Source organism: Sarcophilus harrisii, chromosome 1 (assembly GCF_902635505.1).
Source record: "Sarcophilus harrisii chromosome 1, mSarHar1.11, whole genome shotgun sequence".
NCBI lineage: Eukaryota > Metazoa > Chordata > Mammalia > Dasyuromorphia > Dasyuridae > Sarcophilus > Sarcophilus harrisii.
The window spans coordinates 226,211,508-226,235,669 of NC_045426.1; the positions used below are offsets into that span (position 1 = coordinate 226,211,508).

The window sequence follows — 24,162 nt, forward strand, 5'->3', positions numbered from 1 at the left end:
AAAATTGTCCTGGGAATAAAGAGACCACCAAAAACTGGCCATAATATAAAATCATGAAGACGGCAAGGTTTGAAATCAGGGGTATTGTTTAGGGAATTAGTTACAAGAAACTAAAGTCTCGAGATGACCTACACATCTTGATCATTTGTTTCAACTGGAAAAAAAAAATTGTCATTTTGGAAAAGCTTCTTTCCACAAGAAAGTGTTCTGCAGAGTGGTTGGAGATTGCAGAGTGGTTGGAGATTGTTGAAGCATTAGTAAGAAAATTAAGCAGCTTCATGAAATTTTCTTACTAAGAATGACCACATTATAGGCCACACTAAACACATTTTTGTACTGTGTAAAAATACATCAGTCACCCCCAGTTGGTTAGATCCTAATTTTGTGTCCCTACTCCCACAATGCCCAAATCTAACTTATGAGTAACAAAGTGAAACAATATATGGCAAAGTTTGCAAGAGTGTTTTAAAGGCCTGGAACCTTCCTAAACATGGTATCTTGTTTTTTCCTCTCTTAAAAGTACCCTGGCCAACTTTTTGAATAAGTTTTGTTTTTTTTTTTTTTTTTTTTTTTAAGCATTTCAGCAGCTTCTGGATTATGATACAAACATGAGCAGAAATGGGACTAAAAACATTTGGAAGTGGAATTGTAGCATGAAAATGCTCTTGAGAAAGTAGTTGATCTACAATTCACGAAACATCTGAACTTAAGATCCACCATGTGGTTCTTCAGATGTTCCCAGTTCCATAAAATGTAGGCTGCTTATGGCACATTCTTAGTAGTACACAAACAACTCTCATCAGTAAGATTCAACCACTTGCTGCCTATTACCACTGTTGAAATCAAGTGGCAATTGTAGTTAAGGAAAAAAAAAATCCCACATACAACCAGTTGGATTTAGGGAGGAGAAATTGGAGGAAATCAAGATATTCAACTGTTCTCATTATTAATATCAGGTTTCTAGTTCATAAGGTGCTGATCATCAACATGACTTGTATTAAAAGGGGGAAAATTACGTGATATAGTAACAAATACAGGAAACACTGAGGTCAAAACTCGGCAGAGAAATAAAAATGGTGTTTATGTAGCACTATATGGGATCATAAGTAATTTGTTATCAAATAAAATCATTGTTTTAACATTAGGCAATGTCAGTTCAGATGGCATACCTGAACAAAATACAATGATCTTTGAACAAAAATTGTGACCTATTACAGGTCACTGCTTTTTTACTGAATCAAATCATACCATCAGTTTTCGAAAAGACAAGACATATCTAACCCAATTACTAGTTATTTCTTAGAAATTAACTTGTGAACCGTTTTCATATAGGAAAAAGAATTGGCCCACCCTTAGTGACCAGAAGTTATATAAATCTCAAATATTCAGTACTCTTAAAGAAAACTAGATTGTGGTCAGTCAACAAGCAATTATTAAGCTATGATTTATTTATATAAATATATATACCAGAAATCATCAAGATCTGGGGTTTTTAAATTTAGTGTGATGGACTTCTTAGAATATCTATAAATACATGAAATAAAATACATGTGATGACAAAGGAAACTAATCACATTGAAAAGTTGATAAGAAAAAAAATTTTCGGGTCCCTATGTAAAGCACCCTTGATGTAGATTGCAGTTTTTGCATTGTTATTTTAATCCAAACCATTTCCCTTTTAGTGTACTTTTGAATTCTACTGCTACAACTTTTAAAAGCCTGAAGGGTTTCTAGATCACTTTGATAAAAACTATTTTAGGAAATAGACATGACAGTATCCAATGATATGCCCTCCTGGGAAACTTTGCCTTTTTCTTGTGTTGTAAAAAGAAAAACATTACCAGCTGACCTAGAAATAGGTTGGCAAGTGACAGATCTGTTTTCAAACCCACGTAGAGGCTAAAAAAAAAAATATGACAAATATATACAGCTAAATTCTTATTCCTCCTCATAGACCATCCTCTACTGCTACAAATAAAGTAATGAATAAAAATTTCCCTGCTTTCGGATTTTCCCTGGGAACCAGACAGTTCATCATAGTAGACTAGAAAATTAAAACAAAACCATTGTATACATATAATTCTTGTTTACATACCCAGCTGGCTAGCCCTAGTTTAACAGAATACATGAAAAAACTCAAATGAGACAACAGGCATTTTTGAAAAGCATGATTCCCCCAAATTACATTTGTTCCAAGGCTATGGGCAAAGTCTGCCATCTGAGAAAAAACTGCATGGCACAACATTTTAAGGTTTGAAAAGCATATAGCATTTTGGCTAAATGGAGGTCAAGTAGATGAGCACATATAACCTACATCCACAGGGCTTTTATCAGTCAATTCTGAGACAAGGCAAGGAGAGCCTTGACAACTTTATGAATTGGAATAGTACTGTTCCTACAAGATGATTATGGGTAATCCAGAATGGGACATTCATCCTTCTAGATTTTTTTATTTCATCTTAGCAGTCATTTTGTTGTGGGTTTACCAAATGCAGGAAATAATACAAAATCTGTTAACATATCCTAGAGTACCCAAATATGAATTTAATATCTAGGGACTAAAAATAGGTAAGCTAGGTTTTAGAGTACCCAAATATGAATTTAATATCTAGGGACTAAAAATAGGTAAGCTAGATTATCATTTTAAAACATTCTGAATAACTGAATTTTAATATAGCTCCATACACGTTTTTGTTTACTGAATAGAAATTTGACATCCTCTTCTTTTTACCTATATAATGCTGAAGAATAAAGGAGGAATATTAAGTAGTTTCATTCACATTCTTCCCTGTTATGGCAAAAACATCAATGAATCTTGCTGAATTTTATGAAAGGGATCAGAATAAAGGAGGCTGGGAGACAGTAGCAGGTAATGATTTTCCCATCTTCTGTAGCATCAACTTGGGGTAGCATGGACTCCAGGAGGCAGCAATAAAACTATAGGGAGCAAAAACTATCACAAATATGATAAATTTTGTCATTGCTACCAACCAACCTATTTTCTCCTTTATCATCTTTTCCTTTCCCCTATTTTTTGCAGGCTCAATAGGTAACATTAGATGTGTGTGTGTGTGTGTGTGTGTACATACACACACATCAAACTTAATTTACTCTTCCCCAGGCTAGAGACCATGCAAACATTTTCATACGTGCATTAAGTAAATTTTCTTGGCTTTCAAGACATAACATTATTGAAAATACCACGTGAATCAAGGCACTGTTAAAAGCTACAGCCTACCTGGGTTTGGTCTTTTTCCTCCCTTCTGAAGCCCAATCATCTCTGACCTCTTTGAAAAATTTGGCATGTCATGAGGTAGTGACCAATATTTGCATAATAGAAAATTTAAAGTGTCTTTTAGGATAGAGTTGAAAGTTAACTTGGCAAATGAAAAAAAAAAATCTAAAACTAAAAACATTTAGGAGATATAACATTTACAAATACATAAGAAAAACCATTAATTTAATTGTATTTTATTATTTTTTTTGGTCTCTATTTTTAAGTTTGTCCAAGTTATATATAATTTAATATTGAAGGGAAATAAACCTTCAAGTATCTACAGGGCTTTATGTAGCCTGAACAATGGACTATTATAATTTATAGCTGATATTACTCTTAGTTTGGTGAAAATTTTTCAATATATTCTCTATATACACATCTTAAACATCATTCTTGAACTTTATTTGAAATCCCTTGAGTATAACAATGATCATCATCCCTTCACCTTCTTGCAGAAGGTTCTTAATGACCCCAGAACCTCATGCTCTAGGAATCTCTGGATTGCACCTACCTCAAACTCCCAAATCAAAAAGTGCAACAAGTTCACACTACAAGGGGAAAAAAGCAACTTCTATTGTTTTCATAGATTCAGACTATCCCTCTTCCCCATAGCAAGGAAAGTCTTTTTTTTTTTTTTCCCATAGCTGTGCCAAAGCTACTTTATGATGCTGTTAAACGAGGGCTCTTTCAAGCTAAAGCAGGAAAGTCTTCAGGGTCATCTGGGTTTGGAGCAATGATTTGTGTCTATAAAAGAAAAAGAAATTTTCTCAAAATTAGCATGTTGTCCATCTAATTAAGAGGAACACATTACAAGTCATTGGAATGGGAATTCTAAAATAAGTGAAGTCCCGGTCTCAGCCACCTGGGAACGTGTTCATAATGGACTAAGAAATAAGATGTACAAAGTAGAAAGGATCTAGAGTATATGCACACAACATGAAAACTTTTATAAAAGTAGCTCTAGGTATGAAGAAAGAAAGAATAGAGAAACTTTTCCATAAACATGACTTCAGTTTTTTCCAATAGCTGAATGGAAAAGGGTAGGGGAATGAGAAGTTAAGAATTCCTGATTCCAGTGATGATTGCCTCCAGGCATGTGTATGTATCTGAACATAAAAAAGTCATAGATAAAAGAAATCCATAGCAATGAAAGAAATCAAATCCAGTGATTATTTTTAACTTTGAATACTCAAAACCCAGAAGCATTTTGTGTGTGCTGCTTAAGTGAGACTTTCCTCCCTGGAAGAGTGAGTGGTTCTTCCCCAATGCAAGCCTCTACAAGAGAGGCAGAGTTGGTACAAAAGCTTGGGAGAGCAGAGGCCTTTTTCCTTCCTGATTTGAGAGGACATCTAAGTAACAGATCCTCCAGACTCTTTGGGAAAAAAGGCAGAGAGAAAAAGTAAATACCAACTCCTTTACATATGACTGCAACTTTCCAAAATCTTTTGTGTGCTTGTTTCACACTAAAGAAGGCCTAAAATCACATGGATCATCTCTATAGATCCTTCAAGAAAAATCCTTCAAGAAAAAAATCTCTTCTCCCAACCTTTTCCATCAACTCTGTCCTTCCTCCCATTCAAACAATTATTCCTTCCACCAAAAAGAGTGTCTCATACTTTTTGCTTTTTAAGTAACTTAAAACACCCTGATGATAGATAAAAAGTTATGGAATGTGGCATACATTTTGGATGTGATCCCTATTTTAATTCATTTGTATACTTCTGTGTTCTAAGAGTATTCTATAGAGTCATTGGAAGTGACAGCAATATTTTTTAAAAGCATCAATAAAACATTTATTTTTAAAAGAAAGAATTCCAAGGCTATAGCAGAGAAGTTAATTCAAGAAAAATAAGCAACCCTCCAAAAAAAAAAAAAAAAAAAAAAAAAAAAAAAAAACAAAAACATTCTGGTAATGTAAAATGATTCTGATAAGAAAGAAAGTGAGATGGAAAAAAGTACTTAATTGACTCAGTTTTAAAAGACCTATAAAAGAAAAGGCAATTGAGGCTCGGCAAAAAAAAAAAAAAAAAAAAGTCAGGGACAGAGACCTAATTCAGTTTCAATTCATCAATGATGGACAGAAGCAGCTACACCCAAAGAAAGAACACTGGGAAATGAATGTAAACATTTTTGTTTTTCTTGCCGGGTTATTTTTGCCTTCTGATCCAATTCTCCCTGTGCAACAAGAGAACTGTTTGGTTCTGCACACATACATTGTATCTAGGATATATTGTGACATATTTAACATATATAGGACTGCTTGCCATCTAGGGGAGAGGATGGAGGGAGAGAGGGGAAAAATTGGAACAGAAGTGAGTGCAAGGGATAATGTTGTAAAAAATTACCCTGGCATGGGTTCTATCAATAAAAAGTTATTATAATAAATAAGAAAAAAAAAAAAAGTCAGGGGAAAAAAGATCAGAATAAACCTTGGGATTGCTACAAATACTACAAAAGCTAGTAAAGATAAATTATATTGGGATCAAGAAAAGGCCTAAACTACAAAATACTTGAGCTATAAGAGATCTAAAAGATAATTCAAAAAATGAAGCCCAGTGAGGTAAAGCTCAGTAACACATTGATATCCTTTTGAATTTGAATCCTAATTAGCATGGACAATACTGAGGGGTTATTTTTATTTTGAGAGTCCGGGCTTTTTTTTTTTTTTCTTCCTTTGAATTCCCAGCTTATTTAATACAGTACTTGATGCAAAGAAAGTGCTTAATGTTTACTGACAGATATGACTTTGTAAGTCTTAATTTTATTTTTGTTTCAAGGAGAAAGAACACTAAAATTATCACCATATAATAGGATTCCAAAGTAAGATAAAATAATCTCACTTAAAACCTGAATAAATAAACTTTAGGGAGAACACTTTGGTGGGTATGCGCAATAAGTTCAATTCATCTGACTCCAAACTAAAAGTTTTAATTGCTAAACTATGGCAAACTAAAGAGGTGCCACAGTACTTGGTAAATGGAAAACATTTAAATTTCAGAAGAGGAATATTTTAAATGATAAGAGAACTTGACAATGAAATTTTATCAAATTCTAGGATGTGCTCAAAAGCGAAAAAGACTAAAAAGATTTTTTTTTTTTAGTACATTCTAAGAATTAAGACAGCACATCGAAGACCATTCAGTACCAATTATAACTAACCCAGAAACTTTTCTACAACATTGCCTACAAGTAATCATCAATATAGTATACTTATCTAAATCACAATCACAGGTACTACAAAACGAAGATAATAACATAAACGATAGATGGAAGAGTATTGGGCAAAAAATAAAGGTCTTGAAGCTACTACTTTATGTTTTTAATCACTGCTGCTGAAGACGAGTCTAGAAGTCTACACAAAAAAACAAAATAAATTCAAGTCATTATTTGTAGTATTTGGGTATTTCCAAAGTATAAATGTCCATACTATAAATTTAACAGTCCTCTCATGAGCCCAATTCAGGCTGGCACTTGTGTACAAGTCAATATGTCAAAGGAAAACAGAATGATGAGAAGACTTGTAATTATGTCATCACAAGAAAAACTCAAGGAATTGGGGATGGGTGGATGAAGTATTTGGAAAGGAGAACTACTGGGCAAAGACTGAGGAAGAAAGCATGATAGCTCTCTTTAAATGCCTAAAGGGCTACCTCAAGGACCAGAGATAAAACTTATTTTGTAGCTACAGAAGACAAAAAATGAGGCCTACAGGTAAATCAAACTGAATAAAAATCATACATTTTTATCTAAGGTCATTTGTCCATTTATTCTCAGTGCAATTAAAAATGCTTAACAACAATTACTGCTTTGCTCCAAGATAAAATTTAAGATACTTGGGGATGTAATTACCTAACCAGTAAAATTAACCAGTATTATATTCAAGCAAATGCTAAATAATTCAGTTATGCACTATTCTGGGACTAGGTGGGAAGTCAGGCTTGCTGATAGTTTTTCTAATTCTAAGATTCAAAATTATTTAGTACTGAAATAGTATTACAAAGGAAGCATTTTTCATTTCGATACTATATTTCTAATTGGGATCTTATGATTACCTTTAATACCTCTCTTCTTTTACTCAAACGTTGTCAAAAAAAAGTGTTAATATGTTTTATAGTCTATAGCTAACATATCAATTAGCATGGTGAAAGTTCATAAATTGTATTGCAAGATACCCACCACAAGGTGGCAGTATAACATAATAGAAGCTATTAATTATAGTAACCATTAACCTATTTTATATATCAGTAAGGATACCCTAGCTAACATGATTTGCTATCAAGCTTGAAGTTTTCATTTAATTTGAGAAAGGAATGAGTTTTGCTTATTCTTCAAGAATTCTTGGACTCCTTATAACTAGGGCTGAAATTATTATCAGGCACATAAAAATACAGTTTGAATCATATCTGGTGCCTTCTTTTGAAACGTCAGACAATTAGGAAAGAAAGAAAAGGTATAAAATGTAAAGATAACTTGGAGATTAATATTAAAGGATTCGTCACTATTTTAATTAAGGAGTTGAGCTACACACACACACACACACACACACACACACACACACACACACACAGAAATGTTGATCAATGTTCTCAAGCTTTACAAAATAATTCAGTACTCATTAAATTAACACAACACCTACCACAACTTCTGGTCTTGATCCAGATTCTTCCACCCTCCTGATTCTTCCTCGACCTCGTGTACCACCTCTGCTTCCACGTCCAGGACGAGGCAGATTACCAAAATTAATCTCCAACTGGGATGTGATGTCATTGGCTGCTTTTCTGAAAACATGGGTGTCATCCTCATAGTCATCCTTTATCATCTAAAAGGTATCAAAGGGTTAAAAAATTTATACCTTCAAATCCATCTAATTCTATCACACTAAGCAAAACACATTATGCATGAGATTTTTTTTCTTTATTGAAGTTTTTTATTTTTCAAAACATATACATGGACAGAATCTTCAACATTAGCCCTTGCAAAACTTTTGTGTTTCAATTCCCCCTGCCCCTTCTCCCATATGCCTTCCCCTCGATGGCAAGTAGTTCAATATATGTTTAAGAGGGTAGAAATATGTTAAATCCAATATATACATACATATTTATACAATTATCATGCCACACAAGAAAATCAAAATTGAACCAGTAAAAAGAGAAGCAAAATAAATTGCAAGCAAACTACAACAAAAACAGTGAAAATTGCATAAATTTTCAAAAAATGTATCTGTACAGTTTGTACAATTATATCTTCAATCTTTTCTGTTGCTATTTTAATTAAGGAATAAATTGTAATACAATTTATTTGTATTACTAATACAAATAATACAATACTACAATTTCCCTTTGTTTCCCCCTAACCTGTCATTCTAAAATCAGACAGCGTCAGCATCAAATGTTTAAATATCCATGTATATTTATATCATTCTAAATATTTCAATTCCTATCTTAAAAGAAAAATTTTAAATTTATTTCCTATTTATAAATATTGTTTTAAGTGTATCCTATAAATCTAATATATATTATGCTAGAAGTATACTTTATTCAAGAACAGTTATTTAATAAATACTTAATACTGAGGGCAGGTAGGTGGTACAGTAGATACAGCATCAACCCTAAAGTCAGGAGCACGAGTTCAAATCTAGCCTCAGACACTTAACATGTCCTAGCTGTGTGACCCTGGACAAAAGTCACTTAATCCCAATTGCTTCAGCAAAAAAAAAAAAAAAAAAAGTAATTGGGGCAGGTAGGTGGCACGTGGATAGAGCCCCATCCCTGAAGTCAGGAGAATGAGTTCAAATTTGGCCTCAGACACAACACCGCCTAGCTATATGACACTAAGAAAGTCACTTAACCCCAATTGCCTCAGCAAAAAAATAAAAAATACTGAATAACATGTGATCTACTATTACATCACTCCAGAATTGCAGTCAATAGAAACTAGAACTAGAGATTTTTTAATATTACCAGTTTATTTCCCAGTTATATTTGTTCTATCCTTTTCATTTCCCAGGGATCCTTCTCCTGCATATGCACATATGTTCACATGCATATATACAGGACAGGTCAGTTCCATCTTTTCTGTTGTTCACTACTACTATCCCATCCATTCCTTTCTATTTGACTCTTTTCCCCATAATATGGCTTATAAGGAAAGATCTTTTTGTTGTACTTAACTTTCCTCATAAACTTCTATTCATTTCAAATTCCTTTAATTTCCTCATTTGAGCTTTAACATACCTCACTTTTCTTATACAACTGGATCTTTCTTTGTATTTATCATCTTCAGTTGCATATTATTTTTCTGCTTGTTTTTTGAAAAATTTTTAAAAAGAGTTCCCTCTATCCTTACATTCATTTCTTTTGTCAAGTTCTCTATTCAACAGAACTTTTCCCCCGCTGAAGTTTTAGACCACAAGAGCAGGCCTTCTTTTCTCTAAACCCTCTAATACATGATCTCACCTAATCTAAGACCCTGCCTGACAGCACCTGGCTTTCTTCTCTTTCATAAATGCTAAGACACCCTCCCTCTCTCTCCTCTCCATCCCAGCAGGCTTCATCTCTACCCCAGAAATCAAGCTTTTTTTCATTAGTTCCTCTATCTTTTGAAAGATCAAATGATCATTAAGTTTAAATTTCAGCTGCAACAAGCACCTAGAATACCTGAAAGTTTCCTATGATTTAATTCTAACATAAACTTTCTGTCCAAGGGATCTGTAATTTATATCCAGATGACAGTTATCAATCCTGTTTGCCACTGCTGACACTGTTCATCCTCAGGCTAATGCATTTCACCATGCTTCCAACTATTTCCTGAACTTACTGTATGAGTTTATCTTCTTAATATGTAATGCTATTCCATTCCATGTCACACACCCACATCCCTTACCTATCCTGTTTCTTTTGGGTAAGATTTAAGGATTCGAGTTCATATTCCAGACACATCTTGAATGATAAAACATTGGTTCATATTAAGGAGCAGGAATTTCTGAAGTAGTATTTTTCCAAATATCACCTGCTACATATTATATTCTAAACACATTTTTTACCCTGGAAGAAATTTTAATTCCTCATATCCCCAAACAAAAAGGATTTATAAAACTGAACATCAAGACAACCGTCTAACTATAAAACCATTGGCCTTTAAAAAAAAAAAAAACCACCTAAAGTTTTTCTATCTTCAAAATTAGTACACAAATTTACTTTACAGGGAAATATAGTATTCTGTAGCCTCTACAAAATGAGTACACAGCTGGAAAGAAAAAAAAGAGAGTTCTAGTAGCAGCAGTAATAGTAGTAACAATTATTGTTGTTTAGTCATTTCAGTCACCTCTGGCACTTCCATGACCTCATTTGGGGTTTTCTGGTCACAGATAATGGAGTGGTTTGTCATTTCCTTCTCCAGCTCATTTTACAGATAAGGAAACTGAGGTAAACGGAGTAAGTGACTTGTCCAAGGATCACAAAGCCAGTAAGTATCTGAGACAAGATCTTAAACTTGTCTTCCTGACTCTAGAACTGGTGGTGCTCTTAGCCATCTAGTTGCCCTAGTAAAAAAGTAATTTTCCTAAAGTACAGATCTGACCATTGTCATTTCTTCACTCAGTAAACTCCAATAACTCTCTATTAGATTTATGATCAAATATTATGCCTTTTTGGCATTTGGAGTCTCCCCATAATCTGGTTCCAATCTGTCTTTCCAATGTCACTCACTTCCTTCCACAGACACTACGGCAAGGCTATTCTGATTGTACCTCATACCCTTCTCTGTGCCCCTAGATATAGAAAGTTTCACATCCACGTGTGTTAAATCTCATAAGAGCCATATGACTCAAGATTTCAGTAAGAAAAACTACTTATAAGGAATAATGAAAATATGAGTCACTATGTCCATTTGATGATTTGTCTTTTTAAATATATACTGTATGGATAATAGGCAATACATATTTGTCAAGCTTGGTTGCTTGATTTTGATGAATTGTTTTTTTCCCTCTCTTTTATGCTTTTTTATACAAGGGAGAGCGCGTTTGTGTAAAGGAAGCAGGGACGAAACCCGAGTGTGATGAATTTCAAGCAGAAGGAATCTTGGCAATCATCTAGTCTAGCCCTCTTATTTTAGAGTTCAAAAAAGTAAGTGATTTGCCTAATGTCACATAGATGATAAATACTGAAGGTAGAATTTGAACCTAAGCTCTCTGACTCCAACAGATATCATAAATTTTTTTTAAAGAATTTATAAGTGATTTTTAAAAAAGAATGAAATGCTATTAATGCTAACTTGTCAGAAAAAAAGAAGCACGTTTCCCAACATGAAAAAAATTAGAATTGTCTCTACAGTTAAAAGGCAATACTTACATCATCTCTATATTTTGACTTGTGAATCACCACTGCTTTGGAAGGAACAGTGGATTCAGGCTTCCGGATGTTGAATTCAGGCTTTGGTCGATTTTGCTCTTGGAGGTTTTTCCATTCATCTAAGGTCATTTCTTGAACTTGAGATTCTTCTACTAGTTCCCCAACTTCAGCAACTCTAAAAATTTATAGTTGCAAAGATGAAATTAATTAGTGATATATCAAAAAAGAAAGGAAAAGTGATATTTTATTTGGCCAACTATTCACATATTAATCATCACAAACATTATGCATAAGCTAATATGGGGGGGAATGTTTAATTATAATTTCCCATTGAATTTTTGTTTTTCATGCTTTCTTATCATAGTTACTATTTTGTCTTCAGGTGATATAATGAATATAGAAATAATATGAACTCCATGACAATGTCACAAATACCCATTCTCAAGATAGACTGCATAAAATGCCCCCCCCCATAAAATTAATAAAAATTAACCACACATGTGAAATAAAAACTGAACTTAAAATGTATGCTTTTTTCAAGATTCTCTTGAGAATAATGTATGTTTTAAAAAGAATGTACTAAATGGACAAAATAGACTAGAGTCTGCAAAAATGAGAAATTACTGGGATACTTCATAGGCTATTATTAAAAAACATCAAACTAAAAGCACCTCTGTCTCTAAAATTTTATGATTCTGTGTTATTAGGTCTAGAGATTAGGGATAATATATCAGGAAATACAACAAAGCTGGAAGGGTAAATAATTTGCAGATTTTATAAACCCAGCAATTAGAACTCAGTGCAGACTGAATCATACTTTTTTCCCCCCACTTTATTTTTCTTCCTTTTTTTTTTTTTGGCTCCCGATTTCTCATGTATAATTGATATCATGTTGCTTGCCCTATCAATGGGTGGGGGGTAGGCAGAAGAGAGAATATGGAATTCAAAATTTTTTAAAATGAATGTTAAAAATAAAAAATGAAAATTCAAAAAAAGAATGAAAAGAAAAATAAAAGCTACCATAAAGGAAGAAAACTATTAAACACAAAATAAATGTGAGAGGTCCCATTATGAAGAATGTTAACACAGCATACATTCTAAATGATTTCACAATAGAAGGCTGGGAAGAAGAAAAATAAAATATTAAAAGTTATTTACAATGTCAAAGAACAATAATGTTAATTTCACAAAACATGTTCAAAGATTTCTATGCATCCAAGAATCTTTTAAACAGACAATAAAACACCAGTTGAGAAAAATCACTGATTTCAACTAGACATATTAAACCAAAAAAGAAAAAAATACTAAAGTGTTTAAAAATCATAATACTATCTACACATTATTTGGGTACAACAAATGATCCTGAATTGAAAGTACCAACTAGGTAGAAAAGCAATAAGACAAAAAATGTATTTTTGAACATGAATTTTAGAACAAATAATAGTCTTTTCCCTAGGGTTTACCAACCTAACACAGAAACTCCTCTACTCTTTTTCGCTGAGAAATACATGTTACAAAAGATTTCTCGGTTTTTTCTTGCTTGTTTTTAAGAGATAAATAATAAAGTATAATATTGTCAGAGATGATTGGATAAAGATTATATATTTAGAATGCTTTGAAAGTAGATCATGATTTCAAAAGCAACTTAGTAAGACCAAAAACTGCCAAAATGATAGTTCCTCCATAATAGTTTTAAGAATTATTCAGTTGATATGACACTAAAGAGAATCCTTATTAGATGTTTTGGCAGTGGCCTAATGTTCAGTAGGAGTGAATACATAATTAGCAACTACAAGTCAAAAAATATGTCATAGTATATTATTGTCAATAGTATCACAATTATGCCATTTTAAATTTATGGAAGAATGAGCAAAAGTTTCTATTTTGAAATGATAATTTCATCAACAAGGATTAAATGTTTGCTACAAAAAGAATAACAGAAATTCTTAGGTAAATGACCATCTCATCTTGGAATTCAGAGACAGACACACTCGAGAGGGAGAAGGAGAAGAGGGAGAAGAGAAAGCAAAGCAAGCACAAACACACATTTGATAGTCTTGGAGATGTATTCTAGATTTGGAAACAGCAGATTTCAAAGTATGCCTAAAAATGATATGCCAAAATTCCAAATTTAAGAATTTAAAAAGAAAAATTGGCAGACAAGAATTTTTAATACTAAGAATTCTTTGGAAGTTTTTCTTAAGTAAAATGAACCTGGTTTTTCAGGTGCATTTTCTTTCTTTCTTTCTTTTTTTGCTGAGGCACAGTTGGGATTAAGTGACTTGCCCAGGATCATACAGCTAGGACGTATTAAGTGTCTGAGACCAAATTTGAACTCAGGTCCTCCTGACTTCAGGGCTGGTGCTCTATCCACTGCGCCACCTAGCTGCCCCTCAGGTGCATTTTCATTGATCAAATGTACACCTCTAACCTTTTAAGAACATGTATGCTGCATAAAATGAAGTATAAACTATTACACTGGATATTTTGAGGTTTCTACTTAATTAAATATTAATTGTGGATTTGTGAATTGGCTCATCTACTATTAAAAGGAATTTGAAATTATACTAAGAAAATGACTAAAATGGTAAGGATGCTTTATGTAACTGGGCTGCCTTTTTTTTTTTCCCCTAATGTAATTTGGGTTAAGCAACTTGCCCAGGATCACACAGCCAGAAAGTGTTAAGTGTCTGAGGTCACATTTGAACTCAGGGGCTCTTGACTTTAGGGCTAGTGCTCTATCCACTACACCAATTGGCTGCCCCTAGGTTGTTTCTTTGCTGGGAGGAGATGGGGAGGGAAAATATTAAGTCAATATTTATTAAGCATCTATTATGTGCCAAGCACAGTGTTAGAAATAAAAATACAATTAAAACTTTTGCCTCTTGAAAATTCCTACTCTTAAGAATCTTATAACGATATTCTTGTTAGACTTGACTGATAGGTTTACAAAGCTTTCTTATTGTTCTGTTTTAATTTTTGAAAGGGATTGATATATTTAAGGGAGGAAAGAGACATATTGAGAAGTGAAGATCACATATAAACAAAAGATAAAAACTTCTTAACAGAAGTTAAGAGCATCAAACAAGTGATCAGAAGGAGATTACAGCGGTCTTTTTGCTCTCACTGGGAGGGGGGTGGGGTGTAGGCAAGACAATAAATAAAAGTCAAAATTCCTGAATCCAAAGCATAACCCCACATAGGGCTGGACATGGTGGCAAATGCTTGTAATCTGTGCTACTGAAAAGACAGGCTGGTGAATATAACTAATTTCTCAAGTTCTGAGCTATAGGTTGCTAAGCCAATTAGATATCTGTACTAACTGCAGCTCCAATGTGTTGTGTGCCCCTGGAGAACATATATATAGTCTTGGTCAGAAACAGAGTGAGTCAAATCCCCTGTGAGAACAGAAGTGGGATCAGCCATATGAGGGGCTATATAACAGTTCCACCATTTTTTTTTTTTTTTTTTTTTTTTTTGCGGGGGGAGAACTGAAAGAAGAGAGACAGACAGACAGCAATAGAGGCAAAAACTGAGAAGAGACAGCTAAGAGTTCTTGCATTTTTAAAAAAGAGTGGGGGTGAGGAGTCATAACCAAAACTTATTATTATAGCTTTTTATTTGCAAGATATATGCATGGGTAATTTTTCAGCATTGACCCTTGTAAAACCTTCTGTTTCAACTTTTCCCCTCCTTCCTCCCAGCCCCCTCCCCTAGATGGCAGGTAAACCAATACATGTTAAAGTAAATGTAACCAAGTTTCAAAGTATAAATATGTTGAGAGAAAATAGACATGACTAGAAAAGAAAAAAAGACAACAGAGTTGACAACATGATTCTCCTCAACATATCTGACAAAAGCATGTCTCCTATGAAAGAAGTCAATATATTCAAGTTGGCAGCAAAATTCACTATAATACAAGACCAAATACATTAAAGAAGGGGATATTCTACTCTGGATAAAACAAAAGTACATACATACATGCATACATAGTTAAGGAAAAAAGAAAAGGGAAAAAAAAAGAAAAAACCTTGAAGCAAAAATAATGAATTATTTCTCATAGTAGAAAATTAAAACAAATGTTCCATTAAAAAGATTTTTTTTCTCTTTATGAGTTAATTCCTTTCAAAAGTAGGTAATTCTAATGAAAATTGTGACATCAAGGGCTATTCCTTCTAATTTATAAACAAATATATCTCCAAAATCCTGACCCCAATTTTTTAAAACTACAGTTCATATGAAATATATAATAACAGATGGTATTTAATTTATTTAGTGCAACTGTGACTATATCAAATGTTACCAGAAAGATTTCAGGCTGCATTTAAGTGAGAAGTAAACAGAGAATTGTGAAGTGCCAAATATTTCAGGCCCTTCTTTAATAGTATTTATGGAAAAATGCCAAAATACAAACTTACTATGCAATATTGTTAAATATTTGCTTAGTTCTATAATGTTGAAAAACAGGTCTGCTTTCAGGAAACATGGATATATGGTGAGATTGGGGGGAGGAGGGGAGGAATCTTATGCATAAGATAAACTTTTGCGCAAATGCTGTTTCTATTTTCTCCCCACTACCTTTCCTTTGAGTGGGAAATTTAGACATCAAACAACTAGCTTCACTGAACTTTCAAGAAGAAAGAACTCTCTGTACAGAGACATTGTTTATTCTATTAACTTTGGGTTTATGCTCAATTAAACATGTAATTAATGGGTCATTTGTAAAGAACTAAAACATGAAAAACTAAGTTTTATTCAAAAGGAGAACTTCCCAGAAAAGTCACAGAAAATACAAGATATAAGGTTACTAAAGATTAGAAAAGATGTAGGAGACAGAGCCAAGATGATGGAGAAGAAAGGAACTTCTAAGCTCTTTCAAATTTCTTTTCAAACAATTTAAAATAATATCTCAAAACAAAAAAGATGAGGTAAAACAATTTTCCAGCTGAAGACAACTTAGAAGCTGGAAAAATCTGTCTTAGAAGCAGAAAAGGTGTATCACACAAGAAGTAAGAGTTGAGCATAGACCAATGCCCAGCAAACTGGCAGTAGGCATTGGGCATGACTCAAATCAGTCAAGGTAGGTTCTGAAGCTCTCAATCCACAGAAGTTAAGAGCATCAAACAAGTGATCAGAAAGAAATTACAGGGGTCCTTTGGCTGTCACTGGAGGAAGGGGGTAGGCAAGACAATAAAAGTCAAAATTCCTGAATCCAAAGCATGACTGCACATGTATAATCTATATCAAATTGCTTGCCTTCCCAATGAGGGGAAGGGAAGAAGGGAGAGAATTTGGAATTTAAGTTTTAAAAAATATATATATTAAAATTTGTTTTTACATGTGACTGGGGGAAAATAATTTTTTTAAAAAAAGGAAAGTAGCACATAAAATCAAGTCAATAAGGATTTCTATCAAGTGCCTACTATGTGCCAATCATTGTATTTATTTAAAAGGCATATGGAAAAGGAAGAGGGGAGACTTGTAGAAAGTTTTCAATAAACTCACAAGTAATGTTAAAAAAAAAAAAAAAAAAAAAAAAAGAAAAAGGTTTTAAGATGATGATCATTAGTTCCAGGGGACATCATTAAACATATGATCTGCCTCAGTAGAAAGGAAAAGGATATAGAAGCTGAATGTTGCATATGCCACAAGACAAAGCTGCTGTGATGGTTTTGCTTAACTAATTTTCTTTAGGATATGGAGAGTTTCTATGGGAGTAGGAGGAGATAGAGGGAAATTGTATATATATAATATATAATTGTATATATTAGAAAATATTTGTGGAATAAAGAATATATATATGTATATTTTGTTGATGATGTTGATGATGTTGATATTAACAATACTAAATGTTATGATCTCAGTAGGTTTCTGAAAAACATGACTACAAAATTTTGAATTAGAGAAAAATCAAAATACACATCTGCTGCCACCTCCCTAAAAAATGAGCAATAAAAGGAATATAAACATGACCACAAAATTTTGAATTACAGAAAATCAAAATATAAATCTGCTATCCCCCCCCTAAAAAGGAAATGATACAAGGAATAAATGAATAAATGGGAAAAAAAAAAAGATTTCAGTTAATCCAAGGCTGGTTCACTGGTCCTTGAAACATACATATTGCTAATAATTAAATAAGTATAAAGACTATCTTTTATCTCTTTTAGCAGTTTCTTCTATTGTATCAATTAACCAATAATGTTGAGAGTGTACTCAAATTAAGAATACTTAAATGAAACAATACTTAGTCAAAGATTCTCCTTCAGGTACTCCTTGGTGCTCTTCTATTTCTGCAGTCTCTTCCATAGGAGCAGTTTGTTCCAACTCACTGCTGGACAAAAAGATGGCCATAATTTAAAATTATTATTGTTATCCACAAAATAATATACACATGAATAATGTACATATATGTATGTATAAAGGTGATGAATCAGAAATACAAGTTATATTTTTTCAAATTTATTTTTACTTGATTTCTTAAGAAGCAATTTAAAATTTTCCCATATTATATCACTGGATATTTATAGATCACTTTAGCAAGTACCATTGCAAATCAAAAGGATCATTGTATTTCTTTGAAATCAAACATAAAGAATAAATTATTCTAAGAAAACAAGTTGTAATCTAATATTCTCTTCTGTACAAAAATTAGATTATATAGCTATGTAAAATAAATACTAAGCTCTCTGAATAAAGATGTTCATATACACTTTCTAAAGTGGAAAAAATTAATAAAAATTATATTCCACTCTACAACTGAATTTTAAAATGATTTAAACTAAAACACTCTTAAGAAAAATCCACAGGAGAGAATAAAAAGAGGTAATATTGCAACAAACAAATATTTTTAAGTGTGTCTGTCAACTTCAAACAACTTGAGAATCACTGGTCAACAAAGAGCACCTCTGAAATGTTATTTTTGCTCATACAGACTAATAAATATACATTTCTATTTAAAATTCAAACAACTCATGTGCTGTGGAACAGAGATGGTGAAAATGATGGAATTATGTTGACTGAATTAATCTACTTCAAATTTCTATTAAATTATTTCAATTGGGCCCTCAATGCAGGAAGAAAGTCTTTTTTTATACTTCCCTAATCTTAGTTGTCCAATCACTCACCACAGTGCTTCTTCCAAACCTTTCCATTCTTCCTGAAACCTTGGCTACTCTACCCTTTCCCCCCATCATCTCATTGGAAAAAAAATATCCCATCTGTCATAAAAAGGCCTTTCAGATCAAGAGAAACCCCTTTCTGTGCTCAAGTGATTACATTTCATGTCACCTCCTCTAAGAGATTACTCCTCTATCATTACCAATTCACTTATCTTCCCTAAGTCTTCCAGCTCTATGGCTACTTCTCTACTTTCTACAAATATACATACTCCCATTCCTCCCCTCCCCATTATCAAAAACATTTCACTCTGATCTCTCCTTATCTGCTACCTTTCATTCCTTTTGTGATAAACTCCTTGAAATGGCCCTCCATGAGCACCTCCACTTACTTTCTCTCTCTTCTTAATTCTACAATCTAGCTGCCAATCTCATCATTCAATTGAAACCACCCGAAAGTTACCAGTGATCTCTTTTGTCAAATCTAAAGGCCCTTTCTCAATCCTAATCCTTCTTAACCTTTCAACAATTTTTGACACCATCAATTACCCTATTTTCTTAATACTCTCCCCTCTAGATTCTTGTGACAATTTCTTTGGATTCTCACTTGTCTGATCATTCTCTTAAGTAAAGGAGAGAATATTCATCCAGATCATTCCTGCTGATAGTATGTGTCCACCCTCTATTATTGGGCTCAATTATCTTCTCTTTATAAGATTTCACTTAGTGATCTCATCAGTTCAAGGATTCACATGCCCAAATGTCTTTTAGACATCTGGAAGCAGATATTTTACAGACATCTTCAAGACATTATGTCTTACTCAAATTCATTATCTTTCCCTTAAAACGTTTTTCTTTCTTTCCTTTTACTGTAGAGAACACTATCATTCCCAGCTTCACAAGCTCACAACTTAAGTGTCTGTTGTCTGTCATCATCCACTTCTCATTCTTTCTCATGCTAGCCCATCCCCATTATCCAATCTGTTTAAAAGTCCTATCAATTTTGTTTTCATTATCTTCATGGCAGGAAGGTCAAACAATAGATAGAGTGCCGAATCTAGAATCAGAAAAACCTGATTCAAATCCAATCTCAGAAACTAGCTGTGTGACCCTGGGCAGATCTTTTAATATCTCTGTGCTTGTTTTCCCATCTATAAAATGGGGATATACCTATTCTCCCAGGGTTGTTTTGATGATAAAGTGAGATATTTGTAAAGCACTCTGTAAATCTTAATGCTATATAAATGTTGGATATTATTATCATCTCTCTAGTATAATCCTCCACTCCTTTGACACTGCTAAAACCCTAGTGTGCAGATTCTCATTATATCCCATTACATACATTTTGGCTACTGCAAAAGATTTCTGGTTGGTCTACCTACCTCAAGTTTCTCCCCAACCCATCATCCACTCAACTGCCAAAATAACCTTCCTAAAACACATATCTGATTTCCCCCTACCATTCAGTTAATTCCAATGACTCCCTATCCTCCCCCCCAAGATTAAATATAAAATCTCCTGTTAGAATTTAAAGCCCCTCATAATCTGGGCCTTCTTACTTTTTCAGTTTTGTTACATCTTACTCCCTTTCTCTTCCATGATTTGGTAACACTTGTCTCCTTGCTATCTCCCAACTCCTTTCCTCTCTGTCTCTCATGTCTGGAATTCTCTCCTTCATAGTCTGGTTTTTCTAGCTTTCTTTAATCTCAAATAAAATCCTACCTTCTGCAAAACAAATAGCACCTATCCTGATCTCCCCCTAAGGCCAGTGCCTCCTTCCTGAAATTATTTCCAATCATATACATATACATGTATATGTATATACATATATGTATATACATATACATGTATATGATTACATATAATGACATTATTAATCAATAAAACATTTCATGGGAAGAATAACATTGTTGAGAAAGAGAAAAGACATAGTTGTTTAAAAGTTATTTTCTATTTTTTTTTTCATAATTTGACTTTTATGGAAATGTTTTGTATAATTTCATATGTGGTTTCTTAATTGTGGGTAAGAATAAGGGAGAAAATCTAGAACTCAAAAAATTTTAAAAACAAATGCACAATATTTCTTTTGTTTTCAATTTAACTGGGGAAAATATTACAAAAAATGAACAAAATTACTTTCTCCATTAAACTATGACTTCCTTGAAAGCAGGTGCCTTTCACCTTTCTTTGATTCCCAGAATTTAACACATATTATGCTTGGCATATAGCAGACACTTAGTAAAAATGCTTGTCGACTTGAGTTAAAACAGTATTTGGTTCTTCACAGCACTAATTAAAACTGACTTCAATAAAATTTTTACAGTTGGGAACATTGTGCACTTTAGTAAATGATGTTCCTCCTCCTCCCTTTGAAATGTTTTGATGTTCACCAATAACAGCATGACTATCAGTCACTTCCCAAAGACACAAGTGATCCCCACTAAAACACTCTGTTAATCAAAAGAAATTAGAAAAAAGAAGAAATTAGAATATCAATTGATCACATCTGAAAATCTGTGCTTCATTCCACCCTTAAAGAAATCTGTGCATCATTCCACCCTTAAAAGAGTTAACTACCTATTTCCAAGAAACATGAGGCAAATTTTAGTATCACTACTCTAAAGTCATGATTGGTCACTATACTGATATCAATTCTGAAGACTTTTAATGCTGTTTTCCTCCTAGTATTGTGGTTACTTTATAAATTATTCTCCTACTCACTTCAGTATGCATCAGTTCATTTAAGTCTGCCTAAATTTCTCTGAATTCTTCATATTTCTGGGTTGTTACAGCTCAGTACTATTAGATTATACACTTATGTCATGATTTCTTCAGCCATTTTCAAATTGATGGAAAATGTCCTTTTGGATCAAGGCTTCTAAAATCATGCCTCTATACTTCCAGATGAGAGGTTTTCCCTCTGTTTTTGATCTCTATGGAATCATTGCTGGATTAAAGGCTACGTAATTTAGTGATTTTTCAAATGTATAATTCCAAATTGTTTTTCCTCAATAGACCAGTTTAAGTTCTACCAACAATGTGTTACTATGCTTATCTTTCTACAACTCCTTCATCAACATTTGCAATGTTTGTCTTGTCAGCATCCTTGCCAATACGATGGGTAGAAGTGAAACTTCAGAAAAAAAATTGTGTTTCTATTTTAATGATTTAGAGCATTTTTTCATATGATTGTGAACAGCCTACATGTCTTCTTTTGAAGATTATCATTTCCCATCATTTGTCTGACAGAGTAGTGTTCAAATAAATGTTTTCCTATTTATTCTAATACTAATCTCAAAAACATTGTGTTTCAAATGAAACCTGAACAAAATAATACTTATCTTTTTTTGAACACTTCAGTAAGGTGCAGAATTATATAAAGGATTGAGTAGTACCCAAGCTTTTCTTGTTACTGCTTCCACATATGCCTAAAATGAAGAAGCCATAACCCAACCTTCTCCACTGTGGAAAGATTATATCTCTAGGAAGTTCCCTATGCTTACTACAGAAGTGAGATAGCTGTCCAAGAGTGAATAGGGGTTATCACTTATCTATTTCACAATGTTAGCTAAAATTGTACTTTGTTTTATATATATTACATATAAGCATTAAAAAATTATTGTGGAACCAGAGAGAATCGTATTGGAGAGTACAGGGGATTGAACTATGCCAATTTAAACATTTATATCTCTAAGCTATAAATGTTTGTCTATTAAGTCAATGTTAAATTCAATAAAATTGTTTCTGATAGAGGAACATAAAAATGCAAAGTACAATATTGATATTTTTGAGAGTGGGTTATAAATTAATTATCCTATGCTCTCAATACATGGGTATGTCTATCTTTTTTTCCGATTTCTCTGATGACATTTTAATGTCATTTATACTATACAAATCCTAATCTTTAACATTGATGGACTTACCCAGGGTCACAGATTTAAGGTCTGGGGCAGGATTCAAACAAGTTCTTCCTAAGTCCAACAGTATTGCCTCACAGTTCAAGATCAAAACATTGACCAAGAAGTCCAATGATGAAATACCTTTATTTCCACTCACCAGAAAAGTGGTGGATTGCATAGGCTGTCAAGACATTGGTAACTGGTTGATCTATATCGTTTAACTATTTCTTTGTAACAAGAGGCAATTCTAGAAGAATGGTTCAATTAGGAAATGACAAAATTAAAAAGCCAACTTTTTTTTAAAAATTAGAAATATGAATCTTTTGTTTCACAGAGATGATTAGAGTTCATTAAACTATTCAATTTTTCAAAGACAATTATTATTATCTCTACTTGTTCACAGTTCAGACTCTGGCTCATTGTCCATATACAGCATGGTCTTATTGGAGAGTTAGCTAGGTGGTACAGTGGATGGAGTGCCAGACCTGCAATCAGGAAGACCTGAATTCAAATCTGGCTTCAGATATTTGCTAGCTGTTATAACCCTTGGGCAAGTCACTTCACCTTGTTTGCCTCAGTTTCCTCATCTGTAAAATGCGCTAGAGAAGGAAATGGCAAACTATTCCAGTATCTTTGTCAAGAAAACCTTAAATGGGGTCAGGAATGTGACTCAGACAACTGAATGACAATAATCTATTATATAAAAATCTGTGAATTATCTGCAGAGAGATGATAAATAAGACATATGGCTTATTCGTTTAACTATATATCTTATGGATAATAAGCATTCTTCATCTAATCAGTTTTCTGTGTAGACAGAGAAGGCAAATTCTTTTGCATAATTATGAACTTCATTTAGGAATTTTTAATTATGTTTCAGGATTTGATATATAAAGTCAATGCTAAGTGTAAATGAGCATCCAGAAGACTTCACTGTCCAGAGAGATCATGTAATCATATGGATCTAGAGTTAGAAGGGATCTCTGGGGACACCTACTACTCCAATCTTCTCATTTTATAGATTAGAAAATGGAGGCCTAGGGAATTATTAAGGTAGCACAAGTTTATTACATAAGAGGGGTGGCACTGGAGTTGAGATCCTCTGATCTTAATATACCTGCCTTTTCTATTGTAGTATGGGAATCCTTCCCTGATTTGGATTCTCCATTGGATATGACAGCAAATATCAATTCTTTTTTTTTTTTTTTTTGGCAAGCACAGAATTTACATTTATGCAATGTTTTTTTGTTTTTTAAACTCATGGTCTATTAACTAAATGATTTTTCTCTGTTTTGCAACTTGAGAAAATTGGAAAATTATCTTTTTATTTAAGTCCCAATTAAACTTGTTTAGATCATACCTTCTAACCTACAAATAGACAAGTCAAATTTTAATTTAAAAATAGTCAGGTCTATTTATTAAGATGAAATCACAGATCCAGACTCCCTAAGCAACCACAAAAAAAAAGCAACCATTTTAGGAAATCTAATTCCAGATGTCCATAGACATGCAACATCCAC

The 24,162-nt window shown here is 33.1% G+C and overlaps 1 protein-coding gene across 2 annotated transcripts in view; it reads right to left on the minus strand.

Annotated features, from left to right (window-relative positions):
• Window positions 1-3,659: 3,659 nt before the first annotated feature.
• HABP4 (hyaluronan binding protein 4) overlaps window positions 3,660-24,162 on the minus strand; it is a 35,226-nt gene continuing 14,723 nt past the window's right edge. Inside the window, exons 4-7 of one of the 2 annotated variants that reach the window (XM_031937694.1) lie at window positions 17,873-17,956; window positions 11,626-11,800; window positions 7,914-8,096; window positions 3,660-4,021 (exon numbers count right to left, since the gene is read on the minus strand). In XM_031937694.1, the coding sequence (XP_031793554.1) occupies window positions 3,965-4,021; window positions 7,914-8,096; window positions 11,626-11,800; window positions 17,873-17,956 (499 nt within the window). In that variant the 3' untranslated portion in view covers window positions 3,660-3,964. Of the gene's footprint in view, window positions 4,022-7,913; window positions 8,097-11,625; window positions 11,801-17,872; window positions 17,960-24,162 lie in introns of both variants that reach the window. The other variant, XM_031937693.1, reaches the window with a different exon arrangement.